Raw genomic sequence first — 17,384 nt, forward strand, 5'->3', positions numbered from 1 at the left:
TCTAGCAGTGCTGTGCGGGTTTGCACACTGAATGCCACCCGGGGGAAAAACCAAGACTCCTCTCGGGGTGCAGGCCGTCTGCTGAGAACGCCTCAGTCACGAGGGTCCTCCTGCAGCGAGCGAGCCAAAGAGCTGCTCTGGACAAGGAGGCCTCGCGCGCGCCGGGACAACGTCGCGCTGACAGCACTGTGATGCGGCCCGGCTCCCTTGACGTCACAATAGCAGCCGCTCTGGCTCTGTTGGCGTAGTTACGCCCGGCAACCGAAATCTTCTGTACAGCTGACGCAAAAGAAAAGCCTGGGAAGATCTCCTCAGTCATAAAGCAGGAGAAAAAATCCTTACCGTCCATAAGCCAGTGCTCAAGGCATCCCGGGGTAACTTCGAAAATGCACCGATCCAGCAGGCCCCCAAGAAATCCAAGCAAAAGTGGCTTTTCCTCCCCAAGGCTTTGACTAAAAGCAAGTGTGCTTGTTCCTGCTGGCATCTTTGTTGCTTCTGAAAGCCCTAACTGCTTTGATGACATTTAGGGGACAAAAGAAGCCAAGGAAATCAGTTTCCAGGAGTACTGCAGTGCGCAGTTGCCTCTTGAGCACGTAGGTGCATGCTGACCTTTGCTCGGACTCACTTTGGAGCCTGACCTCCCTTTCTGGCAGGGAGGTGTTGGCTTGTCTCCTGACACAAAGCTCCTCTCTTCCTGCTTGCTCTTTCTTTGGCACCTTAACGTCGGACAACATGCAGAAGAGCTGCGCGCTGATTCTCGGGCTGCCACAGTTTTGTTGTGTTGCAGCTCTGGCAGCAGCCTGCGGCTACCGCTCTGCGGTGGCCTGCAGGTGCCGAGCCCAAAGAAGGCCCGTTTCAAGCAGTCAAAAGCTGCAGCCTCACAGATGTTTGCCCAGGCTCCATGCTCCCTGTAAGATTCCTTGCAGACATTTGGATAGACACATCCCAAAGAAAATGAGATGCAGTCATTCCCTTCTCTGTCAAAAGCTCCAGTTAAAGGCAGGAGCCAGCTTGAAAGAGGAGAGCAAGTACTGAGTGGAAGAGGGAAATGAGTGCATGCAACTCCTCTGGAAACCAACTCTGCTTGCCCGTGCACGAATGACTCCGGGCTTAGCTCGCTTTTCTGGTGACTCAGCACAGACACGTCCTGTCTGCTGGGGGACAACTGCTGCAGTGTCTTTGAGGAGCTTCACACTGGGCTCTTCACACGTCGGATGCTGCGGGTGCCATTTGAAAATCGATGCAATGGCTGAAAGGCCCAGCTGCACCTTGAAATTCTGTTGCTGAAGAACTGCAGTTGTTACAAAAAGGATAGGATATTGGATTTTAGAAGTAGTAAGGCTAAGGCTCTGCTAGGCTATAAGGCCTCAGGTGTAGAAATAGTTCTCTGGGGAAACAGGAATGGAATGTACTGGGTGGGGAGGTTAGGAATAGTGAATTAGCTGGGCATGGTGAACCTGTCTAAAAGTAAATTGTTCTGGGTTGATATATGTTGCATGCAAGGGGGATTTCAGCGGTAGGAGCTCGTTGAGCATTATCTAAGACTAGACAACCATGAAGATATATGGCTTAGGGTATGATTATCAATTGTTAATCCTTGTGATGTATGTTTTACTTTGAAGATTAAATCTTGTATGTGTGCCAATGTTTGAAACTGTATAAAGAGCTGAGTGAAACGATAGGCCTTTGGGAAGCCTGATTTGGGACACTAGTCCCCAGGTCCCCGGGCCCTGAATAAAGCACCGCATAAACTGACTCTCTATTGGTTTGTGTTTGTGGTCGGTGGGCAACAGTTTTCTGGCGACCCAGATGGGACTCCGGGGGTCGTAGGGGCGGTTCGCGGGGTGATCTGCTCCGTGCCGGCACCAGGTGATTTCTGGGGAGACATCAGCCCGTGCCCGACCCCGCGTCCGACGGACAACCGTGAGGTAAGCCCACAAGGTGCTTTATTCCTTTTAAACCGGTGGTGGTAGCCTGCCCGGTAAGACGAGTCTCTACTCGCAGGGTTGGGGCATTGGTTTGGATTATAAAGCCTAGGCGCTGGCCGTCAGACAGAGCGAAAGCTTTGCAGAGCCAGCCCTTGCTTCTCGCGGCGACGAGATAAGCAAGGAGGGAATTGGATATTGTGGTAATTAGTATTGGTATTAGTCTGTGTGTTACTAGGTGTGTGTGTGTTATTGTGTGGTTGCATACCTCTGGAATGATGCCGTTGCGGGTGTTTCGGGCTTTGTCAAGTTCAGATAAGGATATTCCGGAGGAATCTCCCCTCGGGTGTTTGCTAAGTCATTGGAAGGAGGGTAAATTGGGACGGGAGTTGCGGAAAAGAGAATTGATTGATTATTGTAATAAGGTATGGCCTGAATATGAAACTGGGGGGATGCAGTGGCCGTGGAATGGCACTATTAATTCTGAAATTATAACCCCCATGATGCGGTACCTACGGGAAAATGAGAAGTGGGATGAGATACCCTATTTGGATTTGTTCTATCAGCTAATAGGAAAAAAGGATTGGCAGAGGAAATGTGGAATGATGGTGTTAGAAACGGAACCAGAAGAATGTGCGGGTTGTAAAGAGCGAAGGGTACGGTTCTCTGAGCCTGAGGAGGATGTGTCTTTGTTGGTATCACCATCCGACCCAATCAACCTCCCCCTCCCGGACTCAGATTCTTCGGAAGAGGAATCTGACTCCGAGGAAGGAGAGAGGGAACGATCCCGAACTCCCGAGCCCAGGGAGAGAGGGAGGGAACAATCCCGAACTCCGCTCTCCCAGCGTACTCGCAGAGGGCATCTGGACAGGGGAAAAAGCGCTTCTCGAGCACATCTAATGGCCCCATTGCGAGAAGCAGTTGGACCAACAGGGGATCGGGTCAGAGTGAAAGTTCCGTTTTCCCCCAATGATTTAATAATTTGGAAGCAATCTGCAGGAGCTTATAGAGAAAATCCTGAAAAGGTGGCTCAGGTGGTGAAAATGGTAATAAAGACACAGAATCCGGACTGGAATGACCTACAGGTGTTGCTAGACTCGATAATGGATTCTACGGAAAAGGAGATGGTATTTAAAGCTATGTCTAATCGGGCAAGGGACATGATTCAGTTGCAAGCACCAGCACTACAAGGAATAGGGAATGTGAATGAAATAGTACCAAGAGAAGATCCAGAATGGAACCCTAATTTGGCAGAAGAGTATCATAGGTTGCAGGTTTATCAGGAGCTGTTGGTGGAAGGAATTCAGAGGGGAATCCCAAAGACTTTAAATTGGTCTAAGTTGTATGCGGTAAGACAAGATAAGGCAGAGTCACCATCTGCGTTCTTGGAGAGGCTGAAAGAAATAGCACGGAGGTATACAGACTTAGACGTGGAATCGGAGGCAGGAAAACTACAAATGGCCTTGATATTTATGGGACAGTCACAGGAGGATATTAGGAGGAAGCTACAAAAGCTAGAAGGGAATGACACTCGGGACTTGGAGAAAATGCTTGAAGTAGCGTGGAAAGTGTATAATATTAGAGAGAAAGAGGCAGTGAAGAAGCAACAAGCAAGCATGTTGGCAGTGTTACAACAGGCAAGTCAGATGAATGTGAGAGGCCAGGGGAGGGGACGAGGCAGAGGAAACGGGGGCATGGGAAGAGGTGGTTTCGGAGGTTTTGTGAATCAGAATGTAGGGAACCAGATGATGCGTAGGGGTAGAGGTAAATTGGGGCCCAATCAGTGCGCCCGATGCTTCGCCGAAGGTCATTGGAAGAATGAGTGCCCCCTCAATTTGGGGATGGGGACACCGATGAGTAACTTTCCAGGAAGGAATCCCATAAATCAGGGAATGAACGCGAATGATGGGTTAAACCCTTTCGCGCCAGGACCACAAGGTGTCACTCAAGCCTTTATGATGGGGAACTATCAAAATCAGAGCTGACTAGATAAAGATCTAAAAGTGGTCCTGGAAGTTGACGGGGGGCCCAGGGAATTTAGGGTAGATACAGGAGCCACTTTCTCTGCAATCAATGAACAAATAGGACCGTTAAGTGATTCAGTTGTGAAAGTAGTAGGGGTGTCGGGGGAGGTGGTGGAGAGGTCATTCTTGCGGCCACTGGAAATCAAATTTGGAAACAAAGAATTGGATCACCAGTTTTTATATATGCCAAGCAGCCCGGAATGCTTGTTGGGGCGAGATTTATTATCGGCACTGGATGCAAAAATCATATTCGAGAAAGGGCGTGCTAAACTAGAAATCCCGGAGGGGAATCTGGCAAAACTTTTTGTGATTAAAGAGACAAAGACAGAGGAGATACCCCAGGAAATAGAGCAGGCAGTAGTCCCGTGGGTATGGGAAACAGGGACCCCGGGCAGATCCAGGGTAGCCGTTCCTGTAAAAATTGAATTAAAGGAAGGGGCACATCCGGTAAGAGTTCGACAGTACCCTATTAGTTTGGAAGCCAGGAAAGGAATTGCCCCAATGATCACGCAATTTATAGCATTAGGGATTTTACAAGAATGCGAATCGGAATTTAATACTCCAATTTTTCTGGTAAGGAAACCAAATGGGAAATACAGGTTGGTGCAGGACCTGAGAGCAGTAAATGCAATTGCCAAAGATATACACCCGGTGGTGGCCAATCCATATACATTGTTAACATCGATTTCTGAGAATTTTCAGTGGTTCACAGTGATTGATCTAAAAGACGCCTTCTTCTGCATCCCACTGGCCCCCGAGAGTCGATACATTTTCGCCTTTGAATGGGAAAGCCCAGACACTCACCGCAAGCGACAGTTAACATGGACCAGGTTGCCACAAGGATTTAAGTGTTCACCCACCATTTTTGGAAACCAGCTAGCAAAGGAGTTAGAGGAATGGAAAACTACCAAGGTAAAAGAGTCTCCTTTTTCTTATGTTGTTTTACAATATGTGGATGACATACTCCTGGGAACAGAGGAGCGGGGACTGTGCTCAAAGTTAACAATTGAACTATTAAACATGTTGGGTCAGGCAGGATACCGAGTATCCAAGGAAAAAGCGCAGCTGGTGCGACAGAAGGTAATTTATCTGGGATGTGAAATATCACAAGGAGTCAGGAGAATAGGGGTGAATCGCATTCAAGCCATCTGTGCAATCCCTGTACCACGAAATAATCAGGAATTAAGATCTTTTCTAGGAATGGTCGGCTGGTGTCGCCTGTGGATTCCGAATTTCGGACTCATGGCCAAACCACTGTACGAAACAATCAAGGAACCCGAATTCAAGTGGGGTAAGACACAGCACAAGGCCTTTCAGGAATTAAAGCAAGCACTCAAAGAGGCCCCCGCCCTGGGTCTGCCTGACCTGACAAAAGACTTTCAATTGTATGTGCATGAAAGGCAGAGATTAGCTTTAGGAGTACTCACACAGCGATTGGGGTCATGGAAGAGGCCCGTGGGGTACTTCTCGAAACAGCTGGACATGGTGAGCGGAGGGTGGCCAGGGTGCTTGCGAGCAGTGGCTGCTACGGTAATCCTAATTCAGGAGGCACGGAAGCTGACACTGGGAAAACACATCACGGTATATGTACCTCACATGGTCATAGCCGTCTTGGAACAAAAAGGGGGGCATTGGCTCTCCTCCAGCAGAATGATGCAGTACCAGGCTCAGTTGCGGGAACAAGATGATGTTGAATTAAAAATAACCAACCATCTCAATCCAGCAGAATTCCTTAGGTCTACCCAAGAGGAAGGAGAACTGGAGCATGACTGCGTGGAGGTGATCGAATGTATGCCAGCCGTGAAGATCTGAAAGATGTCCCGATGGCAGATCCTGATGTGGAGCTGTTCACGGACGGATCCAGTTTTATGGAGCATGGAACCAGGTATGCAGGGTATGCTGTGGTGACACTCCAAGAAATAGTGGAAGCTAAAGCACTGCCTCCGGAAACTTCAGCGCAAAAAGCAGAAGTATGGGCGTTGGTAAGGGCATTGGTCCTTAGTAGAGACAGGAAAGTAAACATTTGGACTGATTCAAAGTATGCATTTGGTGTGGTTCACATCCATGGGGCTTTGTGGAAAGAAAGAGGACTTTTGACCTCTCAAGGCTCACAGATCAAACATAAGGAAGTAATAATCCAGTTGTTGGAAGCTGTACACTTACCTACAGCAGTAGCGATCATGCATGTCCGAGGTCATCAAGCAGACTCCGGGAAAGAATTTCAGGGGAATCGGATGGCAGATGAAGCTGCGAAAAGGGCAGCCAGATTGGTCTGGACTCAAATGGCTCTGATACCGACAAGAGAAAATCCCGCTGCACCTTATTTAGAAGAGAAACCGTGCTACTCTCCGGAGGATGAACGGTTGGCACAATTCACTGGAGCAAGAAGGAATGTTGTAGGATGGTATGTAACACCGGTCGGACAAGTTATACTGCCAGTAGGATTGATGAAAGTAGTCATGGAAACTGAACATAACAAACTCCACTGTGGTGCAGAAGCATTCGTAGAATATCTAAAGAAAATAGTACTCTCTAATTCGATGATAACAATGGCCAAAAGAATAAATGCCACCTGCCCGATTTGCATTAAAAATAACCCGCTGGTTAGAAGACAGGTCCAAATGGGGAAAATACGTGTAGGGCCACAACCAGGGGATTATTGGCAAATAGATTTTTCCGAGTTACCAAAATCTCAGGCATACAAGTACTTACTAGTTTATGTGTGCACCTTTTTGGGATGGCCCGAAGCTTTCCCTTGCAGGACGAACCAGGCCAAGGAGGTAGTGAAAACCCTTCTCAAGGAAATTATTCCAAGGTTTGGGGTTCCTTTAGGAATATCATCAGATAGAGGACCACATTTTACTGCAGGGATCGTGCAGGAAGTTTCTACTATTCTGGGAATTCAGTGGCACTTACACACCCCCTGGAGACCTCAATCTAGTGGTCAGGTGGAACGAATGAATCAAACTCTGAAAAATCAAATTAAAAAGATTTGTCAAGAAGCTAAAATACAGTGGCCCCAAGCATTGCCTCTAGCCCTTCTGAGGATTAGGATTAAACCACGAGAAAGGATAGGGGTAAGTCCGTATGAAATTTTGTACGGCAAACCATATCATGCTGTAACCTATCAAGGGGACCCACATGTAATCGGGGATCAGATGATTGTAAATTATGTTCTGTCTTTAAATAAGACCCTTGCAGCACTGAGATCCACGCTGGAGTGGAATCGACCGTTACCTCTGGACACTCCTGCTCACGATATTCACCCAGGAGATCAAGTTTACGTGAAGAACTGGTCGGTGGAGCCTCTGAAGGAAACATGGGACGGCCCCCATCAAGTGATAATGACAACTTACACCGCCGTCAAGGTCGACGGGATCAACAGCTGGATCCATTACACACGGGTCAAAAAGGTCCCCTCCCGATGGTCGGTGGAACCCCTATCTCCCACCAGAATGGTGTTCAAAGCCAAAAATTAATGCTGTCATTGTTACTCTTGAGTAAAATAATAATTGTTGAAACCTTTGTTAAAATCACAATACCTGAATCAAGGGTGTGGGTACCAGAGAATTCAAATGTAAATCTTACATGTTTGTTTGTCGATGATCAGGGAGCTGGATGGGACAGAGTCAGGGCACAATGGAAATGGATCACCAAGAATCAAATTCCAGATAAAGGAGTAGAAACGGTCTGGGATGAGAAGCAGCAAAAAGGTAGGATTACCCTGCAGATATCCAATATAACAAAGGCCAGAACAGGAAAATACGCTTGTGTAGTTTGGATAAAAGGGAGTTATGATTATGGATTCGTAAATCTTGACATTTTAAATATCTCCCAAACAGAACCGGAAAACAAGGTCCAGGTGAATCTCCCAAATGGGAAAGTAGATATGTGGGACGGACCGCCTCTCAGAATAAAATGTACTCATAAATTTGAGACAGGGTGTCAGAAACAGATTAGAATGAAATGGTGGAAATGGAACACGACACAGGAAATGTGGAATCCACAGGTACAAGGGACAAGTTGGTGGACGCAGGGAAATGAGAGCAGAGGATGGTTGAATATAACGAACTCAGAGATTGGTAGATCGGAGGGTAAATACCTTTGTGTTATCGTTTGTGGTGATAGTGGAGGTTATGGGGTCAGGAAGGTAGAAGTGGTATTACAACAGGAGCGAGGAATCAAGCCTGAACAGGAAATATATAACGCAAAGGAAGGGCAGGATTTGGTTTTAAGATGTAGGATACCAACCGAAAGCTACACTGAGTATGAATGGTGGTTTGGAGGACAAAGCTTGGTGGCTCAAGGGAAATATCAAATTAGAAGAAAACCCCAAGAAATAGTGTTAGTAATTAAAGAGGTCCTAGAACAGCAAGATAATGGACAATACTGGTGTTGGGTTGCTCGAGATGATTGGTGGGCAACCGGGATGATTAGTGTTTATGTTGAAAAAATAAGGGTGACTCGGCAGGTACCAGAGGATGAAATCCAAACCAAACCAGAGAATCTGATTGTGGGTTTAATTAGGGATTTTGGGCAAACACAAAATGTATCAGCAATCACTGCATGTCTGCCTTTGCCCCATGCGGCGGGAGATCCTATACCACCATGGGGAATTATACCAGCTCCAGACATGCCTGCATCTAATCGAACAGTTACCTTAAGTTGTACCCAGGAGATTAGGATCCGAACTAAATTGGTTAATCGGACAAATGTGATAAGGAAACACTGGAAAACCCCGGGGAACCAAGTAGATTGTTACAAACTTCCGAATGCTGTATTTACCAAAATCGGAAGATTCCGTGGAATAGGATGGTGTGAATACGATGAGAGACAAACGCGAGAAGTCCCCGCAACTGAACAATATTTTGAAATAATATGCCAGAATGTTACAAACACAACTACCATGGAACAATGGCAGACAATCTGGGGACCTAGTTTGTTGGAAACTTATAGTTATATAGGAACAGTTCAATGGCGTATTCATTGGAAGGGACGGAAAAATCAAACTTACTCAAAGACCTATCAAGGACAGGATAGTTGGAGGAAAGATGCACCTAGGATGACCGATTGGAATTGCACTGAGGTCTTCACTTGTGACAGCCCAAGTGAGTCTGTGAGTCTACTGCCGGTAAAGGTACTTTTGAGATTTGGCTGTGAATGTAGGGGATATAACCACACGATAAAAGACAAAAATACAGAAGGAGAGTTAAACTGTAAAACTACATCAATCCGAGCTCCAGGAAATTTAGTTTGGGTAATGGGTCATGGACATTGGACCACTCATATGCCGGTAGATGGTCCAACTACACAAATTACTTTAGGAGTTCCAACTCTTTGTCCTTTCTGGAAATCGACAAAATCAACGGCCTCAGAAATACAAATAAGACATAAGCGAGATATAAGTCAGGAAATTGGGGACATAGGGTTAGAAGAAGGGGAAGATTGGCATGAACCTTCTTCAGGAATTAAATTTGGGTGGGTATTAGAATCTCTCTTTGCACAAATATCATCATATCGAAACAGGGAAATGTTGTACAAATTGTTGGGACAAACAGAAAGGTTAGCGGCTGTGACCAAGAAGGGATTCAAGGACTTAAATCTGCAGTTACAAGCTACGTCTAGAATGACAATTCAAAATCGGATGGCTCTAGATATGATATTGTTGAAGGAGCATGGCGTATGTGGATATCTGCATGGTAGAGACGACCATTGCTGCATTCACATCCCGAATGTTACACAAGAAGTAGAAAAGGATATAAGTCAATTAGAACAGATTGAAGGAAAGGTGAATGATATTCAGAAAGAGGCAGAGCACAATTGGGTTGGAGAACTGTTCAGCTCCCTGGGAATTCGGATGTCCGGATGGATATCCTCAATTGTACAATATGGAATCATGATTGTTATAATCATTTTAGTTGCCTTAATAGTATATAAGTGTCTTTTAGGAATGATTGTCAAGGAAGGTCAACATACTCGGCGAATAATGAAGGCGATAATGCGAAGAGAAGTCCTGGCAGAACCAGCCGTTCCACCTCCTGCTTATCGCGAAACAGCGACATGAATTGTTGAGCATCCTTGCGAACCCAGAAGAAGCTCGAAGGATGCTCAAAAGGGGGGACTTGTTACAAAAAGGATAGGATATTGGATTTTAGAAGTAGTAAGGCTAAGGCTCTGCTAGGCTGTAAGGCCTCAGGTGTAGAAATAGTTCTCTGGGGAAACAGGAATGGAATGTACTGGGTGGGGAGGTTAGGAATAGTGAATTAGCTGGGCATGGTGAACCTGTCTAAAAGTAAATTGTTCTGGGTTGATATATGTTGCATGCAAGGGGGATTTCAGCGGTAGGAGCTCGTTGAGCATTATCTAAGACTAGACAACCATGAAGATATATGGCTTAGGGTATGATTATCAATTGTTAATCCTTGTGATGTATGTTTTACTTTGAAGATTAAATCTTGTATGTGTGCCAATGTTTGAAACTGTATAAAGAGCTGAGTGAAACGATAGGCCTTTGGGAAGCCTGATTTGGGACACTAGTCCCCAGGTCCCCGGGCCCTGAATAAAGCACCGCATAAACTGACTCTCTATTGGTTTGTGTTTGTGGTCGGTGGGCAACACAGTGATTTACCAGGGTAATTCCCCCAATTTGAAAGCATCTCGTTTTCCCCATCTCCTAGACAGCTCACATCAACCAGCCAGTTGTAGAGCTTACAGAAGGAAGAATGAGGCCTTAGCAGGGAAAGCCAAGTGTAGGCCCTCGGACTCCCTTGGCCCTTCCTGCCCCGGCACCCGCGGCCGCTCCGGTGCCCTCAGGCCCCGGCTCGAAGCAAAACCACAAAACCCTCTGGAAAGAAAGCCGGACTGGGGGAAAACCCTGCAGGGGGAATTGAATGCCACGGACAGCGATTGCTGAGAGTTGGAGATTCCAAACACTCCAAGGGGCCGGAGGGAACCGCGCTGCAGCCTCGGGGCCTCCCTGGGGCACTGCGGGGACTCCCGAGCAGAGCGACTCTTCCTGCTCCCCAAAATCCGCAGCTTTGGGTCAGCTGAGGAAAGGAGCTGGAAAAAGGGTCTGGAAAGGGGCTGGAGCCCGAGGGGACCCCTCAGCCTTGGCCTGGAGCAGCCACAGGAAAATGCCCCGGAAACCAAGGAAATCGATGGAAGTAATGAGGAATTTTTGAACTCTTTCCGCTGCTGTTTCCAGAAGGTCCCGGCCGGGTCCTGCTGGGAGGAGCCGGGGATGGGGTGGGGCCTCAGGGCTTAATTGGGGAGAAAAGTTGAACTGGGGCAAGGAAACTTTAATGGTGGGGAGAAAATGTGAACGGAGGGGATTTGAATGGGAGGGGATGATTTGAATTGGGCAGAGAAAATGAATTGGGGGAGGAGCCCCCCAGCCCTCGGCTGTGCCCCGAAGATGCTGCCAGCGGTTCCCCTGCTCCCACCCCCCGGGCTGGGGGCGCGGAGCTGCCGCTGCTCCCCAGGAATGCCACGGGATAAAAACTCCACTCAAGCTTTTATGTTCCCAGTCATTCCCAATAAGATCCCACTTGTCCCCAACATGGTCCCAGTTGTTCCCAGACATGTCCTGTATGGTTCCTTTCACTCTCAGTCCCTCCCAGTAGGAGTAAGGTACAGCCCCAGTCACTTCCAGTATGAACCCAGCCACTCCCAGTCAGTCCCTCTATGTTGCCTTTTGTCCCATCATGGTCCCAGTTGCTCTAAGCATGATCCCAGTATGAGTCCAGTCACCCCCAGTATGATTCCAGGTAACTTCCCAGTATGAGTCTGGTTAGATTCCTGTCACCCCCAGTATGATCCCAGATACTCCCAGCACTATGCCAGTCACTGCAACATGATCCTGTCACTCCCAGTATGATCCTAGTATGACCCCAGTATGGACCCGCTGCTCCCAGGATGATCCCAGTTGCCCCCTGCATCTTTCCAATTGTGCCCTTTCACCACCACTGGGGTTCCAGTCACTCCCAGTACAATCCCAGTCATTCCCAGTATTATGCAAATCACTCCCAGTATATCCCAGCAGCACCCATTGGGCCTCAGTATGTTCCCAGTAGCCCTCAGTGTGGTCCCAATATATCCCAGTATAATCCCTGGTGCTCCAAATCTGGCCCTGCCCAGTCCAGATCCTGGTCCCAGTGTATCCTCCTGTCCCATTCTGTCCTAGTCCATCCCATTCTGTCCCAGTTCATCCCATTCTCTCCCAGTCCTTTCCGGTCCCTTCCCGGCAGCCGCCGCCGTTTCCCGGATCCTTCTGCCGTCCACCCCCCCCAAAGCTGCCCCTCCGCCCCCCAAGATGATGACGGGGATCGGGGGCTTCGTGTTGGGCTTTGTCTTCCTGGCGCTGGGGCTCGGCTTCTACCTGCGCAAGCAGGTGACGGGAGGGGCCCGGGGGTCGCGTCCCCCCTCCCCCGGAGCTCTGAGGTCCCCCGGGGCCCCCCCGCCCGGTGTCACCCCCTTTGCTCTGCCCACAGAGCTCCAGAGCCTCCGGCGGCCGCAGCCCCTCCCCGTGGCCTCGGGCCCGGCCGGGACCCCTCGCCCCATCCCCGGCGATGATTTTGGGGGGTCGTGTGTCCCCCCCAGCCCCGCTGTCACTCTGCCCCTGCCCGGCTGCTCCCAGTGTTCCCAGGAAGGCTTCCCACTTCGCCCCGGTCTCGTTTATTGGGGAACAGTGGGAAGGGACTTTGGGGGATCCCGCGGCGGGACCGAGAGTGGAGGGGGCAGAACCGGCCCCAGGATGGATCGAGAATGGGGACCCCCGTGTGTCACCCCCCCCGGGGGGCCCTTGGGAGGCACCTGAACCCAAAATCGGCACCCAGCGAACCCCAAAGGCGCAGAGACCCCCCCCTAAGCCGCCCCACAGCCCCCAACGACCAACCAAAATCCCCCGCGAGTATCAGATAATCAGAGAAGGCGTTGAACAACCTTCAGCCAATCAGAGCGCGCGGCGCTGGTGACTCACCAGTTGCCAGGCAGACCCGCAGCGCTCAGCGCTCCCCACCCGGACCCCGCCTGCGCCCCCCCCTCGCTCCCAGCGCCCCCCGCCAGGGGAATTTGAGGAGGGGGCGCGTGGGGGGCGCCCAGGCCGGGCCCAGAGCCCAGCGCTGCCCCAGCCCGACCTCTCCCGGCTCCATCCCGGCTCCATCCCGGCTCCTCCCGCGGGATGCGACCGCGCTGGGAAAACGGGGGGCCAAGGGTGGGCGCTGGGCCCGGGGGGAGCAGGAGAAAGGATGGGGGAGGAGGAGAAGGAGAAGGAGGCACCTTTTAATGATATTTTATTGAGTCTCATTTTTTAGAGAGCAGGATCAATACTCCCCGGCCGTCAGGGCGAGTCCCTCAGGGCTGCGGGGCCCTGCTGCCGGCTCACCCCGTGCCAGCCCAGCGCCAGCGCTCAGCGGGGCTTTGGCTTCCCGTGCCCTTTCCCGTATCCCCAGCCCAGCGTCACCACCCCCGTGTCCCCAGGTCGTGCCCCACCCCTGTCCCCCTCCCCCTTTGTCGAGACACGGAGGATGAGAATTTCCCCACCATCCACCCCAAGAGTTCCCCCGAGCCCATTTCCTCTCGTGCTTTCCCTTGGCAGCAGAGCCCCACCCCTCCTGGCTGCCCCCTCCTGTCAGGGACTTGGAGAGAGCCAGGTCCCCCCTGAGCCTCCTTTCCTCCAGGCTCAGCCCCCTCAGATCCCTCAGCTGCCCCTCAGAAGTCCTCCAGAGCCTTCCCCAGCTCCATTCCCATCTCTGGACGTGCTCCAGCCCCTCCATGTCTTTCTTGCAGTTTGAAGCCCAATCGCTGCCCTGTCGCTGCAGGTGCCAAAACCCCAGGGAGACTCCTTGGAAATGGGGGTAGAGAGGAGCCCTTCAAAGGGAAACGTGTGCAAAACTGCTCCCAATGGCCGAGCGGGTTTGGTGTGGCTGCGGGAGGAAGAGATGCTCCGGGACTCCGCCTCGGCCCCGGAGCGGAGCGGCCCGTGCTGCCCCGGGGCGCGCGGGGCTCGGCCGTGGGGCGCGCGGGGGGGAACGGACACACGGGCACCGGACACACGGACACGCGGACAAACGCTCCCAGCGCTTCAGCGGCAGCAGCGGCAGCAGCAGCAGCGGCAGCAGCGGCAGCAGCGAGTCCACGAACCCTCTGCGTCCCTTCTCCTGCTCCTCCTCTCCCTCTCCCAGTGTCTCGCACCCTCTCCCGCTCTCCCTTTCGTTCCCCAACCCCCCCGCCCGCGGCCTCCCTCTCCCCAGGCCCGGCCGGGCCATGCCCCCGGCCCGCCCCCGGCCCCGGGCGGGGCTGCCCCCTCCCCGCCCCCGGGCGTCCCGCCGCGGTCCCGCCTCCGCCCGGCTCTCGCCGTCCTGGCTGTGGCGCTGCTGGGCGGGCATCAGTGCCTGGCTCCTGGGCACCATCGCCAGCCCCTGGCTCCGGCTGGCCCGACCCCTACCCCGACCCCGACCCCGGCCCCGGCCTCGGCTCCTCCCGGGGCCCGCCGGGGACACAGGCGGCGCGGCCGCTCCCGCCGCCTCCGCAGCGTCTTCCCCGCTCCGAGCTCCGCCGCTCTTGAGCGCGGCCGCCGGCCCCGAGCCGCCGGTGGCCCCTCCAAAAGAGCCCCCATGTGGGGATGGCCGGCCCGGGGCGGTTGAGCGGCGCTCGGGGGCCGTTCCTGGCCCCGGGCCGAGCGCTGACGGCCGCGTCTCGCGGGCACGGAAGGCGCAGCAGGGCCTGAAGGAGCGCTACCGGCTGGGTTCGCTGCTGGGGCGCGGCGGCTTCGGCAGCGTCTTCGCGGCCACGCGGCTCTCGGACGGCGCCCCGGTGAGTGGCGGGGCCGGCGGCGGGCGCAGGAGGCGGGGGGCAAAGGAGGAGGAGAAGGAGCATGGGGCTGGGCACGGCGGGCGGCGAGCTCAGCCCGCTGCTCCCCTTGCCTTGCAGGTGGCCATCAAACGGGTGCCGCGGAACCGCATCGGCCATTGGGGCGAGCTGGTGAGTGAGCGAGGGGCAGCGGGAGAAGCCGGGGCGCGACGGGCGGGGATGAGCCGAGGCCCGGCAGGGTGGAAGCCGCCAGAACACTTCGAGGGAGAGCGGCCGTGGGGCCAGCGGAGCGCGCAGACCGTCCCCGGCTGGCTGAGGGCTTCCCGAGCCCCGGCACGGCATCAGCTCCGCTGACAGCACCGTGCTCCTCCCACAGCCCGACGGCACCCGAGCACCACTGGAGATCGTGCTGCTGGACAAGGTGTCCGCTGGCTTCCCTGGCATCGTCCAGCTCCACGAGTGGCTGGAGCTCCCCAACAACGTGGTGATGGTGCTGGAGCGCCCGGAGCGGTCTCAGGACCTCCTTCACTTCATTTGGGCACGGGGCTTCCTGTGCGAGGAGGTGGCGCGGCACCTGTTCCGCCAGGTGCTGGAGGCCGTGCGGCACTGCACCAGCTGCGGGGTCCTGCACCGGGACATCAAACCGGAGAACATCCTGGTTGACCTGGCCACCGGGCAGGCCAAGCTCATTGACTTTGGCTGTGGCACCTACCTGCAAGCCACAGCCTACACCAGCTTTGCAGGTGAGCCCACGCAGGGGGAGGCTCCTGGTAGCAGCATCTCACAGCCCAACATCTCACAGCCCAAAGCCAGCTGTGGCAGGGGGGATTCTCCCTTTTGCTGCCAGTCATGGCAGCCGGAGTCTTCAGCTGAGTTGCTTTTGAGCGGCGCTGGCTGAAGGGCTATTTTCCAGCCTTGCTGGCAGCCTTCGCCAGCCACTCTGCCCAGGACTGGCGCTGGGGCTGGGGCAGCCAGCGTCACAGAAACACCCGTGGGTGGGGGTAGCAGAGAGGGGGGCCCAGAACCTGTGCTCCAGCCCGTTTGATGTGCAGGCGAGACAGGGCTCGGACTGCTCTGCTGCCCGTGCTTGCCTTGGCTTAAGAATGGTTTCTGGGGCAGTGCAGGCAGGGAGGATGAAAGCGTGGTTTTTCCCCAGCACCAAGTGGGTTTTTCCTTTGCATGGAATGCTCGGGCCTTGCCAGGGCTTCCGCTGCCCTCTTGCGACACCAGTGGCTTCTTTTCCAACCCCCAGTTTGTACGCAAGTCCTAGGTGCTGGCAAGAGGGCAGCGGGTCACGCCGCGTGCCGCTGCTGCGGCCCCTGCATGCCCAGGGATGCTGGGGCGAGGCTCTGGGAGCAGGCAGCGTCCCCCTGAAGAACTCCACCTCTATTCCATAGGAACACCGTCCTACAGCCCCCCGGAATGGACCCTGTTAGGCTGGTACCACGGCGAGGCAGCGACCGTCTGGTCCCTGGGCATCGTGCTGCACCAGATGGTCTGCGGGGAGCACCCTTTCAGGAGGGGCTGGCACAGCACCTGGGGCCGGCTCTCGCTCCCACGACGGCTCTCTCCAGGTGGATCCTCGTCTCTGCAGCACGGGGGGAATAGCAGTGCTGGGAGACAGCAGCGGGCTCAGGAGCATCCTGCACTGGCAGCTGCTGAGGAGGTGGCAATGTCCTGCTCTCCTGCTCTCCTCCAAAAGAAAGAATTGATGGCAAAGTTTAGGCACAGTCCTGAGCACACGCAGCACGGCCTGGCCATGGCAAGAGTGGGGCAAAGTGGACAGGAGCCTTTTGCAACTGACTGGCGCTTTCTGCTTTCTCTCCGCAGAGTGCCAGGATCTCATCCGACGGTGTTTATCCGTGCTCTCCTCGGAAAGGCCCTCATTAGAAGACCTGTCCTGTGATCCTTGGATGCAGGATATCCATGTGCCATAGGAGAAGGGAGAGAGCCACACGCACGCTTTGACCCAGGGAGCCGGTAAGTTCCAGCTGCACATGCGCCTTGGCAGGAAGCAGCAAAGAAAGGCAGAGATTTTGTCCTGCCTGAATCGCTGCGCAGGGCTCCTCAGCTGGGCACGCGCAGCCCTGCTGCTGGAGCTGAGCTGCTCTTCCCAGCACTGGTGGCCCCCATGCCAGCTGCTTTTGCTTGTTCTGCTTCAGCGACAGCCGGGGCCCTGGGCAGAGCACTGACAGCCTGCTCCAGCCCCAGGGAAGAAGGAGCCCCTGGAGAAGCTGTGCCAGGTGCGGCTGCTGCTGGAGACATGGAGGGTGACATCAAGGATGACAAGCTCTTCCTCCGCTTGGCAAGCTGAAGATGATGGACTTCAATTGTGGCACCTTCTCCAAAGCCAGGCTCCACAGCGAATTTGCAGATGAGTCCACATGCAGGGGGATGCTCCCAGATTTGTGCATTGCACAGCCTGGCCGGGAAGCAAAGGTTTCCCCCTTTGCTGGGGCGGATGCAACCAATTCTTCAGTCGGCTGCCAAGCTGCTTTTTGGCAGGGCTGGGGGGATGGGCTGGGCTGGTTTTGAACTGGGAGTCTGCTCCTGGCCCTGCCAACAGCCCCCAGCACCCACCGTGGCCCGCGCTGGGGCTGGGGCTGGGGCAGCCAGCCCGACACAA

At 53.5% G+C, this 17,384-nt stretch overlaps 1 protein-coding gene across 1 annotated transcript; it reads left to right on the plus strand.

Moving 5' to 3' along the window:
• Window positions 1-5,191: 5,191 nt before the first annotated feature.
• Window positions 5,192-16,268, plus strand: LOC138102651 (serine/threonine-protein kinase pim-1-like; the record flags this gene model as incomplete). Its single annotated transcript, XM_069000372.1, has 6 exons — window positions 5,192-5,240; window positions 12,196-12,338; window positions 14,687-14,761; window positions 14,879-14,929; window positions 15,135-15,501; window positions 16,156-16,268. Coding segments are annotated over exons 1-6 (798 nt in total), but the record flags the coding sequence as incomplete, so codon positions are not given.
• Between the last annotated feature and the right edge of the window lie 1,116 nt (window positions 16,269-17,384).

Source organism: Aphelocoma coerulescens, unplaced genomic scaffold (genome assembly GCF_041296385.1).
Source record: "Aphelocoma coerulescens isolate FSJ_1873_10779 unplaced genomic scaffold, UR_Acoe_1.0 HiC_scaffold_97, whole genome shotgun sequence".
NCBI classification, from domain to species: domain Eukaryota; kingdom Metazoa; phylum Chordata; class Aves; order Passeriformes; family Corvidae; genus Aphelocoma; species Aphelocoma coerulescens.